Source organism: Danio aesculapii, chromosome 18 (assembly GCF_903798145.1).
Source record: "Danio aesculapii chromosome 18, fDanAes4.1, whole genome shotgun sequence".
NCBI lineage: Eukaryota > Metazoa > Chordata > Actinopteri > Cypriniformes > Danionidae > Danio > Danio aesculapii.
In genome coordinates, this window is record NC_079452.1 from 49816163 (window position 1) to 49833811 (window position 17649).

Consider the following 17649-nt stretch of genomic DNA (forward strand, 5'->3'; position numbering starts at 1 on the left):
TGATTTGTTTTCATGTTTTTCGTTTTCTTTAGTGTGTTATGTAGCTGTTTGTGTATGTATAAAATCTGCTACATAGCTACATAGTGAAAAGTCATTCTTAAATGGGCTTTTTTTCTATCTAAAAGAGAAGGCCTGCTGAAAATGCCTCACATATGTAAGTCAATATAAGGGAATATTTGCATAACGGAGCCCAAATATCCACGTTAAGAAAGAGGTTATACCAGAATTTTGTGCTCTTTGTGCAACTTAATTTCCCAAACAAGTAACTATTGATTGCAGTAAAAATGTTTTTTTAGCTATTTACTTTTTATATTGGACATTCATTAGTAGATGTATGTCGGTATTCACTAATTCAGTATATATTGTGAAAATGAACATGCAGAATATTGATATCGTGGGTACATCAAAATTCTGTGAAATAATTTGTTAATTAAACTTTTAAGAATTGAAGAATAGTGCCTTTTCAGAATATTCAGTTTATTGTATTGGCAGTGGTTGTTTGCCACAGCACCAAATTCTGGAAAGCTTGATAGGTGATTTAATTATTTATTTACCAACATGATCATTTTCACATGTTATTCTGGCCTACGACATTGAACAATTTTCACTATTCTTAGACCTTTCGTACATTACCTCTGTAGGGTTCCATTTGTTACCATCAGTTTATTTAACTCAAGTAACAACTTTACTAAACTAATTTACTGAAATTGAACTAAATTTAATTAGTGTACAATGTACTACAAAAACATTTTATTAAGATTAGGTGAGGTTCATTCTTAGTTGATGCTTAATAATGCATTAAAATAAAATCGTAATTGTGTTAGATAACTACTAATATTCATGTCAAATTTTTTATTAGTTTGAACATATATTTATTTATGTATTTATTAATAAACTAAATAATATGGCTATTCTTAATGTTGATTGAATGCATTAACTAGGGCTGGGCGATTTAATTGAAAAATAATCGAAATCGAAATTCAGAAGCTATAATCAATCTAATTTTTCCAGGTCATTTTTTTTCAATTACTTTCCCTACCATGTGTGGAGTCATGTGACCCCACTCTGTTAAGGCTGATTTATACTTATTATAAAATGTTCTATGCTTATCATATTATTCGGATATTATACTTCTGCCAAGCGCACACGTATAGTCCGGCGCAGCCTTCGCATACTCACGCACCTCTCAAAAAAAGGTAACTACACGTCACAACGACGCGTAGGGCAAGTTTTGTGATTGGTCGGTTTGGTAGCGATGATGAGGGTGGGTGGTGTGGAGAGCCGTGTTTAAGGCAATGTGTGTTTTAATTTCAGTTGTTCTGCGTTGATGTTCAATAAAATATCATAGATAATCGATGGTGTGTGTTTACTTCAATTATTTTAAAATCAAGTACTGCACCCTTCATTCAGAAATCTCTCACTTGTAATATGTGAGCATATTTACTGTGAAAAACTTGTCAGTAAACTCTGAGGGCAAAAACATTAAATAAATAAATAAAAATAATCATTAATTAATTGTAATCGAGCTAACATTTTTAATTAATCAAGATTTAGATTTTAGGCCAAATCGCCCAGCCCTAGCATTAACTAACACTTAGTTAAAGTTAGCTATTGTACTCTATCCTCCTTTTGCAATTTCATTTGTTTAAAACATTTATTTTCAGTGAAAATGTATATACAATAAGTCAATACACTAATAATTGGTTATTATAACTGCTATAGTATAATTTTTTTGCAGCTATGGTCAATATCATGTTAATACTGTATGTTGTAATAAAAGTTTCAACATATAATTGCAATAAGAAAATCTGATACCAGCAGAGAGTATTCAAAAAAATTATGTATCATTGCAAAACATTAACAGTTAATGACAAATCTCAATTCAGAGCAGCAAAGTAATGATGTAACTGTTTTATGCACCAAAGATGTAAAACTCAAAATTATGGTCACAGTTTATTTTGATGGTCCATTTGTTGAGTTTAAGTTACATTGCATCTACATGCCAACTAATTCTCATTAGATTATAAGTAGACTGTTAGGGTGGGGTTGGGGTTAGGGTTAGGTTTTAATGTAAGTTGACATGTACTTGCAAAGTTTCTTATAGTCAGTTAAATGTCTGTTGAAGGAGCAGTATCAACAGATGTTAAGTAGACCGTCTACTAAAACTCAAATGGACCATCAAAATAAAGTGTTAACAAGTCATGTTCCATCATTATCATAACATATTCAAAGGGAGCCATATTTATTGTATACATTATTATTTTTATTGAGTCATTTTGCAAAAAATGTTGTTGGAATTGTCATGGAATTGTCATTTTGTGGTCACACATCTAAGGTTGAAGAGAAGCATGACTGTCAAATAAATGTCCAATATAAAAAAACACTTTTTGAATATTTCCAAATGCCATGTCGTTAGTTTTATCCTAAAAACGTTCACCATCTGCATAATTCATAAATGCACATTAATTATGCATAAAACAGTCTGGTATTCAAAAAATAAGGCTCAACACCCTTGTTGACAGCTATTGATTGTCCAGTTTTGTTGATCCCTAACAACCCAAAGCATGAGCATTAAAGGCTCCACCCACTTCTAAAGGGAGGCAAAAGCAGCAGCTCATTTGCATTTAATGTGTGAAGAACCACATATGGTTACTTCAATGACATAGATTAAAATATGATCATTTTTAGATCCTAAAATCTTAAAGGTCTTTTAATAACCCAAGTCACACTCCCATTTTTAGAATTAACATTTCAATGAGTGATGTAAAAGGTACAAACAAACAAAACAAAGTATTTTTGATCTTTTGAAACTTCACAGAGACATTCTGGGGATACTTGTATTACATGCTGTTAAAATTGCCATCAAATGACCCCTTTAAATCAAAACAAAAATGCATGGCAAAAGTGCTCCCATTGCAAACCTTCAAGATAGAGGCATTTGTCACTATAAAGGCTCAAAGAGCCTCTGGACGCCAGTTTGATGTCCCATAATTCCCCCCGGAAGGGGTAATGTTGAGGTAATCCTCTGCTTCATGTTGTGCTGTGAAGCTCAAACTGTCACTACATTATCTCTTCTCTATGTATTATTAGACTAGATATAACCAATAACACTGCATCCTTTTCCACTAATATTATCATCACGTCTTTAATTAACTGTAAACAAAAATAAATAAGTAAACATCGATTATGATTGAAAATAGTTTGATAGAAAGTGTGTGGATGTGTTTCTGTGTGTGTGTTGTAAGGACTCCAGAAGCTTCAGTCATGCTGAGTTCAGAGGACTTGCTCTCAAAGGTCACACTCAACAGGGGAGAAGGAAAGGGAGGCTCCCTCAGCCAATCATACGGCCTCCTGCTGATGATGCGGCCCCCGCTGCATTACCATAGAGATGGCAGCAATATCTGTCCCCATTGACAAGTCATACGGAAGATGCATCTATTTTTCTCAGTCAAGATTAAAATGTCTGCATCTTCACAGCAGAAAAACTGCACTAAACAGCATTTGCAGTATGCATGGATTAAGGCTAGACACTGCAGGCGAAAGCATTTTGGAGATTTTTGGCTTTTTAAAAAGTGCTTTTCAGCTCAATGTAATGAAAACACCTAATATACACTTTGAATTGTTTCTGCTGTCATCACACTCTATCAGTTTGTGTCTGCTTGAAATTTACAATACATATTTTTAATGGTTTGTCCTAAAATGAGTTTTTTTTCATGAGCACTGAGCCATAAATCTTTTCAAAATCCTGTGGGTTCTCACGGTCTACATTAAAAAATCCAAATCTGAATTTTTGTTAAGGTCGAAGGTCCGGAACAATTGATATTACATAACTTGTTTTTAATAAACATCCATAACATGCATCACAAGTCAACACTATTTCTTTTTATTTAAATAAAGTGGTATTTGGATTCAAAACACATTAAATAAAATGCAAATGTGGCAAACCCACTAACAAAAGTGCAATTTTGTACAAACTAAGATTGCATACTGTATCTCAGAGATGCAATGTCAGACAGAATGGAGCTAGTGACGTCAGTGTGAGGGTAGGGTTAGGTGTGTGCATTAAAAAGTATTGCATGCAGCTCAGAGTGCAACCGAAGAGCTTAGAATCACCAAGAGGCAACACTCAATAGAACGTTCCATTGCAACAGCAAGCGCCCAGCAACAGCCCCAACATTTTGGAGTGAAAGCGATCAGCCATCAATTGGATCTTATTGCTGTCGCGATGGCAAGCTGCTGCTTTGTTTTTTATTTATTTATTTAAAAAGCGCAATAAAGCTGAAATACAACCCGAAAGATGCCAATACAACACTTACAATTACAAGATTAGTGATCACATCAGCACTTTTAATAGTTTACAGACTTAGGCCCAATCCCAATTCTATTTTTGTACCCCTACCCCTTTCCCTTGGCCCTTAAAACCAAGTGTGAAGGGGAAGGCCTTTAAAATTTCCCCTAAGAATTGGGAAAGCACTACAACCCCTGCACACATCATCAAATTATCTTACCCCTTGGTTTCGAGTAAATGGGGGTAAGGGGAAGAGCTAAGGGGTAGAATTGGGATTGGGCCCTAATGTTTAGTATATTAACCATTGTTTTCTTGAAACTGTCACTTTTATGTGAATTGTGTTTAAATTACTTTAATTTAATAATTCACACTCTAGCATACAAATTATTACTGACATGTTAAATTAAATTAACATGACTTTCAAAACATGACTTTCATGACTTTCAGTATTATGTTATAATAGTATTTTTCCAATGTTGTCTGTTAAATAAACACTAATTAGGCTTTTATGTAAAATATGTAATTATATATTATATTATTATAAATATGTCTCCTGATCTGAATTCAATTGAATACATATGGGGAATTCTGAAGAGACATTAAGTTGAGCATCTCTTTGAGCAACTCTTAAAAAAAATTTTTAAGATTAATAATAGAAAAGATAACGGTTGCAAAATGTGGCCAACTTGTTCATTCCATGCACAGAAGTCATGATAACAGAGTCCCGCAGGAAAACTTTGAATATTTTGCCTTTTTTTTTTTTTTTTACAAAAATGCAAACAACTAAACAGTTAATTTTTTAGGTTTATGCATTTATTAATGAAGGAAATCTACAATTTGAATCCTTTACACATGGTCTTGCAACACAAAATGGAGTCGGTTCGGATTAAATACCCTCGCAGTCCGGATCTGTACTCTGGACTTTGAGAAGCCCTATCCTAATGTGTAAAAAAAAAAAAGAGAGACATTTTAAACCTTACTTCCTTCAGTCTTGACGTTTTTGTGCTAGAAATGTGTTCAAAAGGATGAATATTTCATGATACAATGCCTTTGTTTGTTGCATGTTGCATATTCAAATGTATAATTTTAGGAAACTCTTAATACAAAAGAATCTCTGCAGTTCATAATGCAATCAGTCAACTGCTGAAATATGGTAATATCTATTAGTTCAGTTTAAATGTTAATATTAGTTAATTAATCGCCTTAATTAGCAACATCCATGCTTTTAAATTCCCAGGCCCCCACATCTCACTGTTTTAATGTGTGAACGCTTTCTCACAGCTGATAATGGATAGGGTGCAGGACCAGCCTTCTTGAACTGACCCCCATCTTCTCTTCCACTCTCTATTTAACATGGCTCTTTTCTTTTCACTCCACTCATCCAGTCCATTTCTCACGCTCTCCTCTTTTGGCTTGTGTCGTTGCGGAACCACGGTCCCTTCGAGTAGTAGGCACAATTGTTATGTCTATAAAAGAAACTAAACGCTCCTTTGAGAAGTCGGTATTGCTGTCAGGCTTTTTAAATGTGTTCGGAAAAGGGAGTGATGTCATAAGTGTGCAGGACAGAGGAAGTAAGTGAGGGAAAAATTATCGAAAAATAGGAAGGATGTTGTTATATGTTCATAATTGTATGTAGTAATATATGTATATACAGCTCTGGAAAAATAAATAAATGTTTATATATTTTGTTTTATATATATATATATAATTACAAATACTAAATAAAATGTCATTTAGAGACGTTTTTTATATAAAATGACAATTGGTCAGAATTGGGAAAGTTTTCAAGTGTAAAATAATGGCTTATTATAACATATGATCCAGTGAGAACAGAAATAAAGGGATCGCTTATAGTACATACAGTGCATCCGGAAAGTATTCATAGCACTTCAGTTTTTCCACATTTTTTTGTTACAGCCTAATTCCAAAACGGATTAAATTCATCTATTTCCTCAAAATTCTACACACATTATCAAAAATAAAAAACCTGAAAAATCACATGTACATAAGTATTCACAGCCTTTGCTCAATACATTGTTGATGCTCCTTTGGCAGCAATTACAGCCTCAAGTCTTTTTGAATATGATGCCACAAGATTGTCACACCTGTCTTTGGGAATTTTTGCCCATTCTTCTTCGCAGTACCTCTCAAGCTCTATCAGTTTGGATGGGAGGCGATAGTGTACAGTCATTTTCAGATCTCTCCAAAGATGTTCAATAGGATTTAGGTCTGGGCTCTGGCTGGGCCACTCAAGGACATTCACCGAGTTGTTGGGAAGCCACTACATTGATATTTTGGTGGTGTGCTTTGGGTCATTGTCCTGCTGGAAGATGAACCGTCGCCCCAGTCTGACGTCAAGAGCACTCTGAAGCAGGTTTTCATTCAGGATGTCTCTGTACGTTGCTGCAATCATCCTTCCCTCTATCCTGACTAGTCTTTCAGTTCCTGCTGCTGAAAAACATCCCCACAGCATGATGCTGCCACCACCATGCTTCACTGTAGGGATGGTATTAGCCTGGTGATGAGCGGTGCCTGGTTTTCCCCAAACATAATGCCTGACATTCACTCCAAAGAGTTCAATTTTAGTCTCATCAGACTAGAGAATTTAGTTTCTTATGGTCTGAGAGTCCTTCAGATGCCTTTTGGCAATTTCCAGGCGGGGAGTGGCTTCTGTCTTGCCACTCTACCATACAGGCCCGATTGGTGGGTTGCTGCACAGATGGTTGTCCTTCTGTAAGGTTCCCTCCACAGAAGAACGCTAAAGCTTAGACAGAGTGACCATCGGGTTATTGATCACCTCCCTGACTAAGGCCTTTCTCCCCGGATCTCTTTGCTTAGATGGTTGGCCAGCTCTAGGAAGAATCCTGGTGGACATGGATGATGGAGGCCACTGTGCTCATTGGAACTTTCAGAGCAGCAGAAAATTTCCTGTAACCTTTCCCAGCCTTGTGCCTCAAGGGGATCCTGTCTCGGAGGTCTACAGACAATTCCTTTGTCTTCATGCTTGATTTGTGCTTTGACATGCACTGTCAACTCTGGGACCTTATATAGACAGGTGTATGCCTTTTCAAATCATGTCCAATCAACTGAATTTACCACAGGTGAACTCCAGTTAAGCTGCTGAAACATCATTACATTAGTGGAAACAGAATGTACCTGAGCTCAATTTAGAGCTTCACGGCAAAGGCTGTGAATACTTATGTACATGTGATTTTTCAGCTTTTTTATTTTTAATAAATTTGCAACAATTAAAAAAATAATAATTTCACATTGTCATTATGGGGTAGCTTTGGAAAAAAATAAACATAAATGTTTTAATATTTTGCTCTATAACTATAATTGCAAACATTAAATATAATATTGTCACTTGGAGCCATATTTTAGATAAAATTGGTCATTATGAATGTTTTCAAATGTAAAATAATGGCTCATTATAACATGATCTATTGAGAACAGAATTAAAAGGCATCACTTATAGTACATGCACTCAGTTTTTTTTTTTTATAGCTTAAATATGGTATATTTTAAAAACCATCAGCATCAATAAACATTTGCTTTGTGTTGTTCATTAGGTTTACTATCTAAAAGCACAGCATTATCTAGTCTTGGGTCTTCTGAAAGTAGGAAGTGCGATAACATCAATTCATTAGAGCTAAGCATCTCACAATAATTAAAATCACTGGAGCATTGGAGAGTGTGTACTTAAAGTGATCCTCTTTCAAATGGAACAAATGTATATAAATGAGGAACAGCACGTTCAGTAATTATTATAATACAGTACATGTATGTCTCTTTCGGTTGATAAAATTAGTAGAGTGGCTGACTCTGTTATCTCTTTCCTTCCGTTTGACTCTCTCATTCTGCCCTTGCACAAGTTTGTATAACCCAAAGTTGTTATGTAAAGATAACAGACCAAAGAGGGTTGTTGTTGTTTTTTTTGGTATTATTATTTTGAGTAAGAGCCAGCTCATGGAGAGAGGGCTTTATAAAATATTTAATACCAGAAACAAAAGTTTTCTTAACAGCACAAACACTGCACACTTGAATCTGTAGACCTTCATGTGACCCCAGAGGTTTAATATTATAGCTCTAAAGACTTAGTACTGTTTTTTTTATTATTGTATTATTTTTATCTACGCTTTTGCTTTAAGCATGTTTAAAATATTATCCGCCAATTCACAGGGACACCATTATGTTTTTTTGAAAGCTGTCATTAACTTTGTTTCTGATTAAATTCATTGGAAGTAATGAAAATAGACACAAATGAGTCATTTGTTGACACAGTAAAGCCACAGTCACATTGACAGTGCAGAAATGGCTGCAGGTCACGAGTCTCAGTGCTGTTGTTTGCTAGTAGGCATTACCACTATCACATCACTGCTTATTTGCATGGAGGAGGACTCACAACATCAACCGTTGCTGTTTCTCATTTCTTGAGATTTGCTAAACATTAATGTAAAAAAAAATGTCATTATGAGCAACCCTAAGCACAATAAGCAAAATTGTTTTGAGTTCAGAATTTTAATTGAATTGCTTTTATTTGTGTTTTTTACTGATCTCTGACGTTCTGTAGATTTGTAAATATGTCCACTTTAACTGTCAACCATAGTTTTAAAACACTTTCGTATTCATATTTGTAGTTTTAATCAAATCCTTGACTAATGTGCGATTTGTTATGAGGGCTATTAGCCGTTACAGTGCATGAGTTTTAGGGCTGCGCAATATATCAACATCCCAATTTGCAATTGTCACTTCACAGGATATGCAATGTGGAGTCAGGATTTTAGTTGTCTCCACATGTGATTTGTGGAGTCATTGCACAGTTTAACCATGACATAATTTTCAGTTTGCACAAGTTTATTATTTGCATGTGTTTTTAAGGCCTGTGACTGTGTAAGCCTTTCGTGCGAGTTTAATTTCGGAAATAAGAAATGATAAAGTTTGTAGCTTCAGCAATTTTTACGTTTTTAATTTCATTTTTTGTACTCAAATACTACTAGACTCCCTAGAGAACCGAAAAGCACTGTTTATTTAATTGGTATGTTTCCTCTTGTATTTATCTATGATTGTGAATTGTTACATTTTATGCTGCTCCACTCTCCTAACAATCATCCCAATTAATGTAAAATGATGAATTCTTTTCAATAGGGTTTAGGTCAATGGTTTGCTAGGTGATTTGTATAACAAGCCCCATCTTTCTTGGACATATACACTACCTGACAAAAGTTCTGTCATCAATGCCAGTTGTAAGAGCAACAAATAATAACTTGACTTCTAGTTGATTATTTGGAAAAGTCACAGAAGGCAGATTTTACCGATAAATCATCTGTTGAATTGCATCCCAATCATCACATACTGCAGAAGACCTATTGGAACCCGCATAGACGCAAGATTCTCTTAGAAATCAGTCAAGTTTGGTAAGGAAAAATCATGGTTTGGTGTGAGAGATTTGCAGAGTGGATGGCAACATCAACAGCTTGAAGACATTTGTGTTGTCCAATACATTACAAACCACAGGAGAGGGCAAATTCTTCAACAGGATACTGTAGTGCTCATTTTCATGCTTCAGCCTCCACATCAAAGTTCCTGAAAGCAAAGAAGGTCAAGGTGCTCCAGGATTGGCCAGCCCAGTCACCAGGTTGAACATTATTGAGCATGTCTGGGGTAAGATGGAGGCATCGAAGATGAATTCAAAGAATCTTGATGAACTCTGGAAGTCCTGCAAGAATGCTTTCGTTGCTATTCCAGATGACTTTGTTAAGTTATTTCAGTCATTGCAGAGATGTATAGATGTCAAGTTATCAAGTAAATCAAGTTATTATTTGTTGTTCCTAAAGCTTGGATAGGCGACAAAACTTTTGTCAGGTAGTGTATTTCTGAAATGTACTACAAAACATACCCTAAGTAATGTATTTCATATTCGAAAAAATCAAAGAGCACCCACTACTGGATGTGTTATCTGAAACGTACAACAAAATGTACCAGGAGCAATGTATTTCCCTGAAGTGTAGGCTGAAGCACGTATTTTAAAAGAACCTGGGCTGTTTTCGAATACCATGCTGCTCTGAGTTTCCAGCTGAATTAGTAGACTATCATGTACATGTTATTGTTCGTGACAGAGTAATTCTAATTCCAAATTGCTTTTTAAGACGCATAGCATGTGATTCTGCATTTAAGATCCTGTATTCAGAAGTCTCCTTCTAGAACTAATGGATAATCTCTGCATGTTTTCTTTCAACAGGCGGATGCTAAGATGGTGTGTGATGTTGTGAGCCGTATGGAGGACACTGAGCCCTATTCTCCAGAGCTGCTGTCCGCTATGATTCGCCTGTGGTCTGACTCGGGCATCCAGGAGTGCTTCAGCCGTGCCCGCGAGTACCAGCTCAATGACTCCGCCCAATAGTAAGTACAACCCTCTTCTGGGAAAAACCATTAGTGTGTTTATGCTTCATTAAGAGCATTCTGCCTAAATGTGCCCATTCTATTATATTTATTACACAATTGACTAGTCCAGTTCATTTTCGAGGTATATATTTGATGAACTATAAAGTGAATGTGGCCACATTAGGTAGCGTCTACAGTATAATATGCGTAATCTTTATTTCTATTGCTGGTTTGAACAGGTCGCTTTTAGAGTATTACATGAGCTCAGCAAAATGTCACTCTGAAGTGAGTGAACAGATGCAATTATAGTATGCGCTGATGAAAGGTCTTGAGTTTGTGTGTGTGCTATATGTGTGTAATAACATGGAAAGAGTTTAGTCAGCATTGTGTGCCTGATGTTGTGGTTTACTGTAATAGTTTTGAAGGCCTGTCCTTGGGGAAATTGGCATCTAGATGATGACAAATTGCTTGCTTACAGATGTGAAGGACTTAATGTTTAGGCTGGCAAAAGATAAGTGTGAAAGATGTTTTTCTTTATTATTTGCATATAAACATCGCAAAGTTTTGACTTTTTTTAAAGATAACAACTGAACTATAGTTGACCGGTATTCACGTTATATAGGCTTTTGAAATTTGACCACATTCGGATGTAGTATGTTCAGTGACCTTGTGAATATTTCAATAGCTCTGATTCATCTGGAATAATTTAATTTCAGTTCAGTAGATGCTGTGAATGTATGGTACAAAAAAAGAGGCACAAATGCCTTTTCCATTCATAAACTGGCACTCATTCCAATGGCCTATTTAGTCATCTCAAACACTTTTTATTTAGTTTTGTCTGAAACGGTTTCCTCTCAAATATATTTTATATTATAGTTTATTTAAGTATTTTATTAATGTTATGTTTTTTAGTAATACAGTACATACTTTTGAGTAGATTCACTAGCTGCACAGTGCAAAGAAAACACCATTGCACACCTGTGTTTATGCTTCTTAGCTTAAATGCTATTTAAATGTTTGTATATACATTGAATACATACATAGCCTATATATAGCCTATAACTAAATTCAATATTGCCTTGTTGTCTCTCATCACGCCAAGTGCGCATGCATTAAACTGCAAGTGACAGAAAAACAGAGGAAATGAATTAAAATACTATAGCCCTCTTTCCAGCTTTCTTTTAAATTATTGTAGGCCTAATACATTTTTAATTATTATAGGCCTAATAGCCTATATATCAAAATAGCCAGACTGTTTTGATGAGGTGTTTTCTTTTTTCTATTTGTGATCTATTTTAATATTACTAATTTTGATGAATTAGCTATAACTTTTGACTGCTTTTCCTTTTTTTATGCTGTTATGCGTGCATTATATTTCACATGCATATGCAAGGTGACTGAAATTGATATTAAAACACAAGAGATACTGAGCCATTAATAGTTTAAAAAGTAAAAATTATAATAATTATATATAAGGAGAACATTGACGTTTTGAAAACTGAACTGAACTGAAACTAAATTCATAAATGAACTTGCGAGACTTAATTTACGTCCAGCAGCAAAATTATTTTTATTGTAATTTTAGTGATCTGCTTGATGTAGGTCAGTTTATTTGTATGCTTTTAATGAAGTCAACTTAAGAACCCTTTAGAATGAATAATTATTTAGGCCTATTTAATTATTAATTTATTATTTATGTACAATAATTAAGACAAAATGAGATAGTAAAATATAATCAACGACGAAAATGTAAATGAAAGCTGTAAATGAAAATAGGGCTTCAACTGACGATTATTTTAATAATCAATTAATCTGTCGATTATTTTTTCGATTAATCGATGAATCTGATAAAAACCCTTTATTCAATAAAAGCTCATCCCTGAGCTGTTATAATAATAATAAAATAACAAACTAACTAGTTTTGTCCTGTTTTGATGTAAGATTTTTTAGATATTTGAACTGGAAAGAGACAAAATTACTAAGAAAGAAAAGTTTTCTGCATTCTATCTGGCCCGGGAGTCCGTTTTTAAAGAACATTTACCCTTAATGTTTCTGTGGCGACGCGTCATGTTTGCCACGTGATGCACCGCAGCCACAACAACGATGTATGACAGATGTATCCTTTTTATTTAGTTATTCTGTTTTAATTCAAAATATTCTATGCTAATCATGTCATCAAGCTGATATTCCATTTCACATAAACGTGTAAGTGATCGTGATCTATAACGTGAGATGGACATCGCCATGTTTACTTGCGGCCGCTGCTTCATTCATAAAAAGCAGAAAACGCAGGATTCAGCACGTAAATCGTTACTCCCAAAATACATGCAAGTGGCTGGTGAACTTAGAGAAGAATAGATTCAACTTTATAGTTACTTTCACTATGTGTATCTGATATGAATAAAACACATTGGAAAATTATATTTGAATGGATTGTTAGACTTCCTTGTGTGTTTTAAATGTATTGTTTAAATGCTCTAAATGTATTGTTTTACTAGTACTTGTGTGTTTACATTTCTAAAACATAAATGAAGTATTAGGCGGGTTAAATCGCTGCATAATTGTGATAATATGACACGTCTTTCTCAGCGGAGTTAAGTTGGTTTTGTTTTAGAAAAAAAAACGAAAAAAGTTAGCACTTTTCTGACGGTCCCTTACTGAGAGCTCTGCTCCGTGCGAGCTCTCCTGGATAAACGCATATTGCGACTGCTTAAACAGAGCAGGACTCATAATATCGAGAGAAAAAAAAAAAAAAAAAGCTCAAGGAGAGAACGTGATTTAACCCTTTCGGCATGTCTACGTTTATATTGACAGCGCAATGTTTTTAAGTGAATTAAGTTATTGGTGGGGACATTTCAGTAGTTGGTGGATATTGGTGGGGACACGTCCCCTCCATCCACCCTAAATCTACGCCCCTGGTTTTTGAGTTAATGCCGTCTATCACTAAATGTGTTAAGAATACCGAAACAAAACCATCTTAACCCCGCTGTCTTTCTCTGGCTTAGCGTCAGACATAAAACGGCAACACCATGAACTTTACGGTTCTTACTTCAAAACGGAACAAAAGTAAGATTCTGTAGTGATTTACCCAGCTGTTGCTCCCTTCCGCATCATGTGTTTGAGGCGCTGATCTCTGTATCAGTTTGTGAGAGATGGAGAGAGGCCGTGTTCACTCCGCTCCGCGCCTAACTGAAGTGTTATTTTTTTATAATCAAACGTCTCCATGTCGCACAACACAATAAATCAATTATAAAATTCATTGCCAACGCTTTTAGTAATTGATTTTTATCGATTTTTATCGATTTAATCGATTCGCTGTTGCAGCCCTAAATGAAAACATGAATAAAAAAAACTTATTTATTTTCTGTCTTAGTCCTATCACTTTAAAATGACAAACACTGTACATCTCTCTATATTTAGCCTAAAACACTGCTTTATTAATTAATTAATTAATTAATTAATTTATTTATTTATTTAGGCCTACTTATTTGTATGTATGTTTGTACTTTCATTTAAGTTGTCTTGTATTTCTTTAATTTTACTTTCCTAAATGAATCCTCATTTCAGTTAACAAGTTTACAATGATAAAAAAGCGTGTTAACAAGTTTTAATGTATAATGAAGGAATTATAATGCTTTGTTTAATTATTTCATCTTCATTTACACGTAGCAGGGTATTTACAGCTACTATATATTTCTGTCTATATCCCGTCTCTTTGTGCCCCCTGGCGGCATAGTTGCGAACTGCGGTTATACCTAAAAACACACTCTTAACTCCTTTAGTGTGATGGCGGTGCCACTCCTGGCTGTAAAGCTCCTTGTAAAGTGTCACCTACTGTACATAGTAAGCTGGACAGGTACAGCTTGTCTAAATCATTCCTTTGCATCATTGTGAAAATGTAAGGACAGGAGTTCAATAGAGATTCAAAATCATTTCCTTTGGGCTGCTAATCCACACCGGCAGAGCACATTCTGGCTTCCACATGTCTTTAAGCTGAAGGCTTGTCTTCCTCTTCCCTGAGGGTCCAGTGATCTGCTAAATATATCAGGGGACACTTCGGAATGTCTTTTTTTCGATTGAGATACTTTAACAAGATTTGTTCAGATCTATATGACCTATTCACACTTGTCACTTCATGCATTTGTACTGATCAGATCAGCTATCTAGGATGTTAAAACTGATCCATTTGCTATACACTTGGGAGCTATCATGTCAAAGTACTAGAATTTAATGGTTGTTGGTACCAATTTCAGTGTAATAGCAAAAATTATTATAGCTACTTATTTTAACTGTGTTATGTAACCATTTGAAAGTAAAAATATTAAATAAATTAATAATTTGTTAATTATTAATGTTGAGTAATTACATGGTACATTAAAAGGATAGATCACCCAGATATTACAATAATGTATTTTTATAATTCTGTATTAATTTCTGTTGAACACAAAAGAAGATATTTAGAAGAATGTGTGTAGTTTGCACCCATTGACTTCCATAGTAATGTGTTTCCTATGTTGGAAGTCAGTGGCTACAAGCAACTAGAATTCTTCAAAATGCCTTCTATTGTGTTTAACAGAAGGAAATACACTCATAAAGGTTTAAAACCATGAGGAAGAGTAAATGTCATTTTCTTTTTTAGGTGAATCATATGTTGCTATAAAGTACTATTCAATTAAAAAAAAGGAATTGAATTAAAAAGATCAAAATAAAGATTGGAAATAAAATAAAAAACTTCAAATTGTATTACAGATAAGCAAATAAGTGGCAGGTTTGTTGCACTTACACTGAAAATAATGGCTAGATCTATTTTAACATTGGTTTTCATCTAATCTGAGCAGATAAAGACAATGCAAGACGAATAGATGAATGACAAGGGATTAAATACATGCCCTATTGAAAAATCAAACAAGACACTGGTGAACACATTCAGTTAACCACTCAGTTGTAGAAACGAACTAAAAGAAAAAAGGGAAGGAGAGTTAAGCACGAGATGGAAAAACAGCGTAATAGTGCAGAAACAGAACATAATCATTGTAGTCTGTTGTTGTAGTTTATCGTTTCAGTTCTGCATTTTAATATAGTCGCTGCTCACGAAAGAATGCAGTTTTTAACAGCGTGACAAATAAACTTTATGTTTGAAATATTAATAGGGTATATAAAGAAAGTGAGCCCTGTTATAAAAAGATAAACAAAGCAAGTGAAGAGCAATGCCTTTTAAACAGTAGCCCTTTTCACAACTCTGTAATGGTAAATTACCGTCAAAATTCCCAGAACAACTTCTCTGGTAAACACACACATGAGTTTTTTGCTGAAGCAACTACATTCTTCTTTAAAAAAAAAACTAGTAAGATACCAAAATACTAACTAACTCTTTAATGTCAATCATTGTAAACTACAAAGCATGTTTACAAGGGAACACAATTAAAAGCACTGGAACATAAACTATGACCAATGACTCAAACCGGTACATTTTATCTTTACTGTATATGCGCTCATGTCTCACAAAGAAAAAAACAAGTCCTCCTGACTAAATTAAACACCAATGATTGCCTATAGAATATGATTACTGGTTTCATATTCTAAACAGGAGTTTTGGAACCAAAACAAAAGAGCCAAAAAGACAATGATGCCATTCACAGGTTTGTTTTTGTTCTCCTAAAAACATTTTAGTCCTTTATAGAAATTTTTCTTTTTGGTGAAGAACTTAACCCTCTACCGCATGGTGTTGCCATATGGCAACATGACATTTAAGTTCATTTCTCTGCCACTGTGTCTTTAAGACCGATGTTCTAATGTTTTTTGTTGTGAGGATGAGATTGGTTTTAGTGACCTTGAGAATGATGCAGATTGGTCATTTGATAAGAGCAGTGATAGAGACAGTTCAAGTAAGTTAGTTCAGAGGCAGATAAAACAGGCGTAGTATAGTATATAGTATAATAAATAAGCATTGTCCGCTAGTAGCTACATTATTCTGATGCATCTGGATATACTAGACTTGTTATTTATTTGTTATAATATTTACCGGAGGAAATGTTTATACCTACTGTATGTTGTATACATGACAATTCAATATCATATTTCTTTTAAAAAATATTCAGAAAAAAAAAATGGAATAAATTAAAGTTATTAAAATATCAGTTGTTGGGAAGTATGAATAAGGTGTCATTTATAAGCTCTGTGTTAAAGCTTATAATACTGCAACATCAATTTAATCAAAACAAACAACAACATTATTAATTATAAGGAAAGTTCTAGATTTGAAGTTTCTAAGTTAGATCCACTATTGGATGTTGTTGCCAAATGGCAACATATCAAAGTACCATTTTTTACTGTGCTTCAAGTTAATCCATTCTAAGAAAAGAAAAAAAAGTCAAATATTTTTTCTAATAGATCTATCCTAATGCGTTAATATTATATTAATATTAAAATTATAAAGAACTTTTTCTGCTTTAAAAAATCTTTTGTAAAATGATTTTTAGTTTTTAAGGGTGTTTGCATGTCATTAAGCAGAATGCATGATTCACAAAAAAATAAATACAAATTAAATCAGGAAAAAACATTTGGCCATACTAAATGTATTAAAACAATAGAAAAATGAAACAAAATAGAATGATCAGGTCAAAGATGTTAAAATCTCCTTAAATAAATAAATAAATAATAAAATAAAATAAACCAACAAACCAAAACCTCTATTTCTTGCACTGTAAAAATGCTGGGTTTCACACAAAAGATTTGTGTTGGTACAACGTGATGGAATTAAGTTAGCTTATTTGTTTTTACAAATTTAAGTGGATTGAAAATAAAACAAATAAGTTGTCCCAAAAAACTCGCCCCAAAAAATAATTGTGTTGTTTCAGTTTTTTTTTTTTTGAATACGGGTTTGAACAAAAAGCAAACAATTGTTTGAGTATAGAGCATACTGTATGTAAACATATAAGCAAAAGAATAAAAAAAATCTAAATAAATAAACAAATACA

The 17649-nt window shown here is 34.1% G+C and overlaps 1 protein-coding gene across 2 annotated transcripts in view; it reads left to right on the plus strand.

Annotated features, from left to right (window-relative positions):
* gnao1a (guanine nucleotide binding protein (G protein), alpha activating activity polypeptide O, a) overlaps positions 1-17649 on the plus strand; it is a 180779-nt gene that overhangs the window by 119105 nt on the left and 44025 nt on the right. For both annotated transcript variants that reach the window (XM_056477867.1, XM_056477869.1), the window contains exon 4: positions 10530-10690. In XM_056477867.1, the coding sequence (XP_056333842.1) occupies positions 10530-10690 (161 nt within the window). The remainder of the gene's footprint in view (positions 1-10529; positions 10691-17649) is intronic.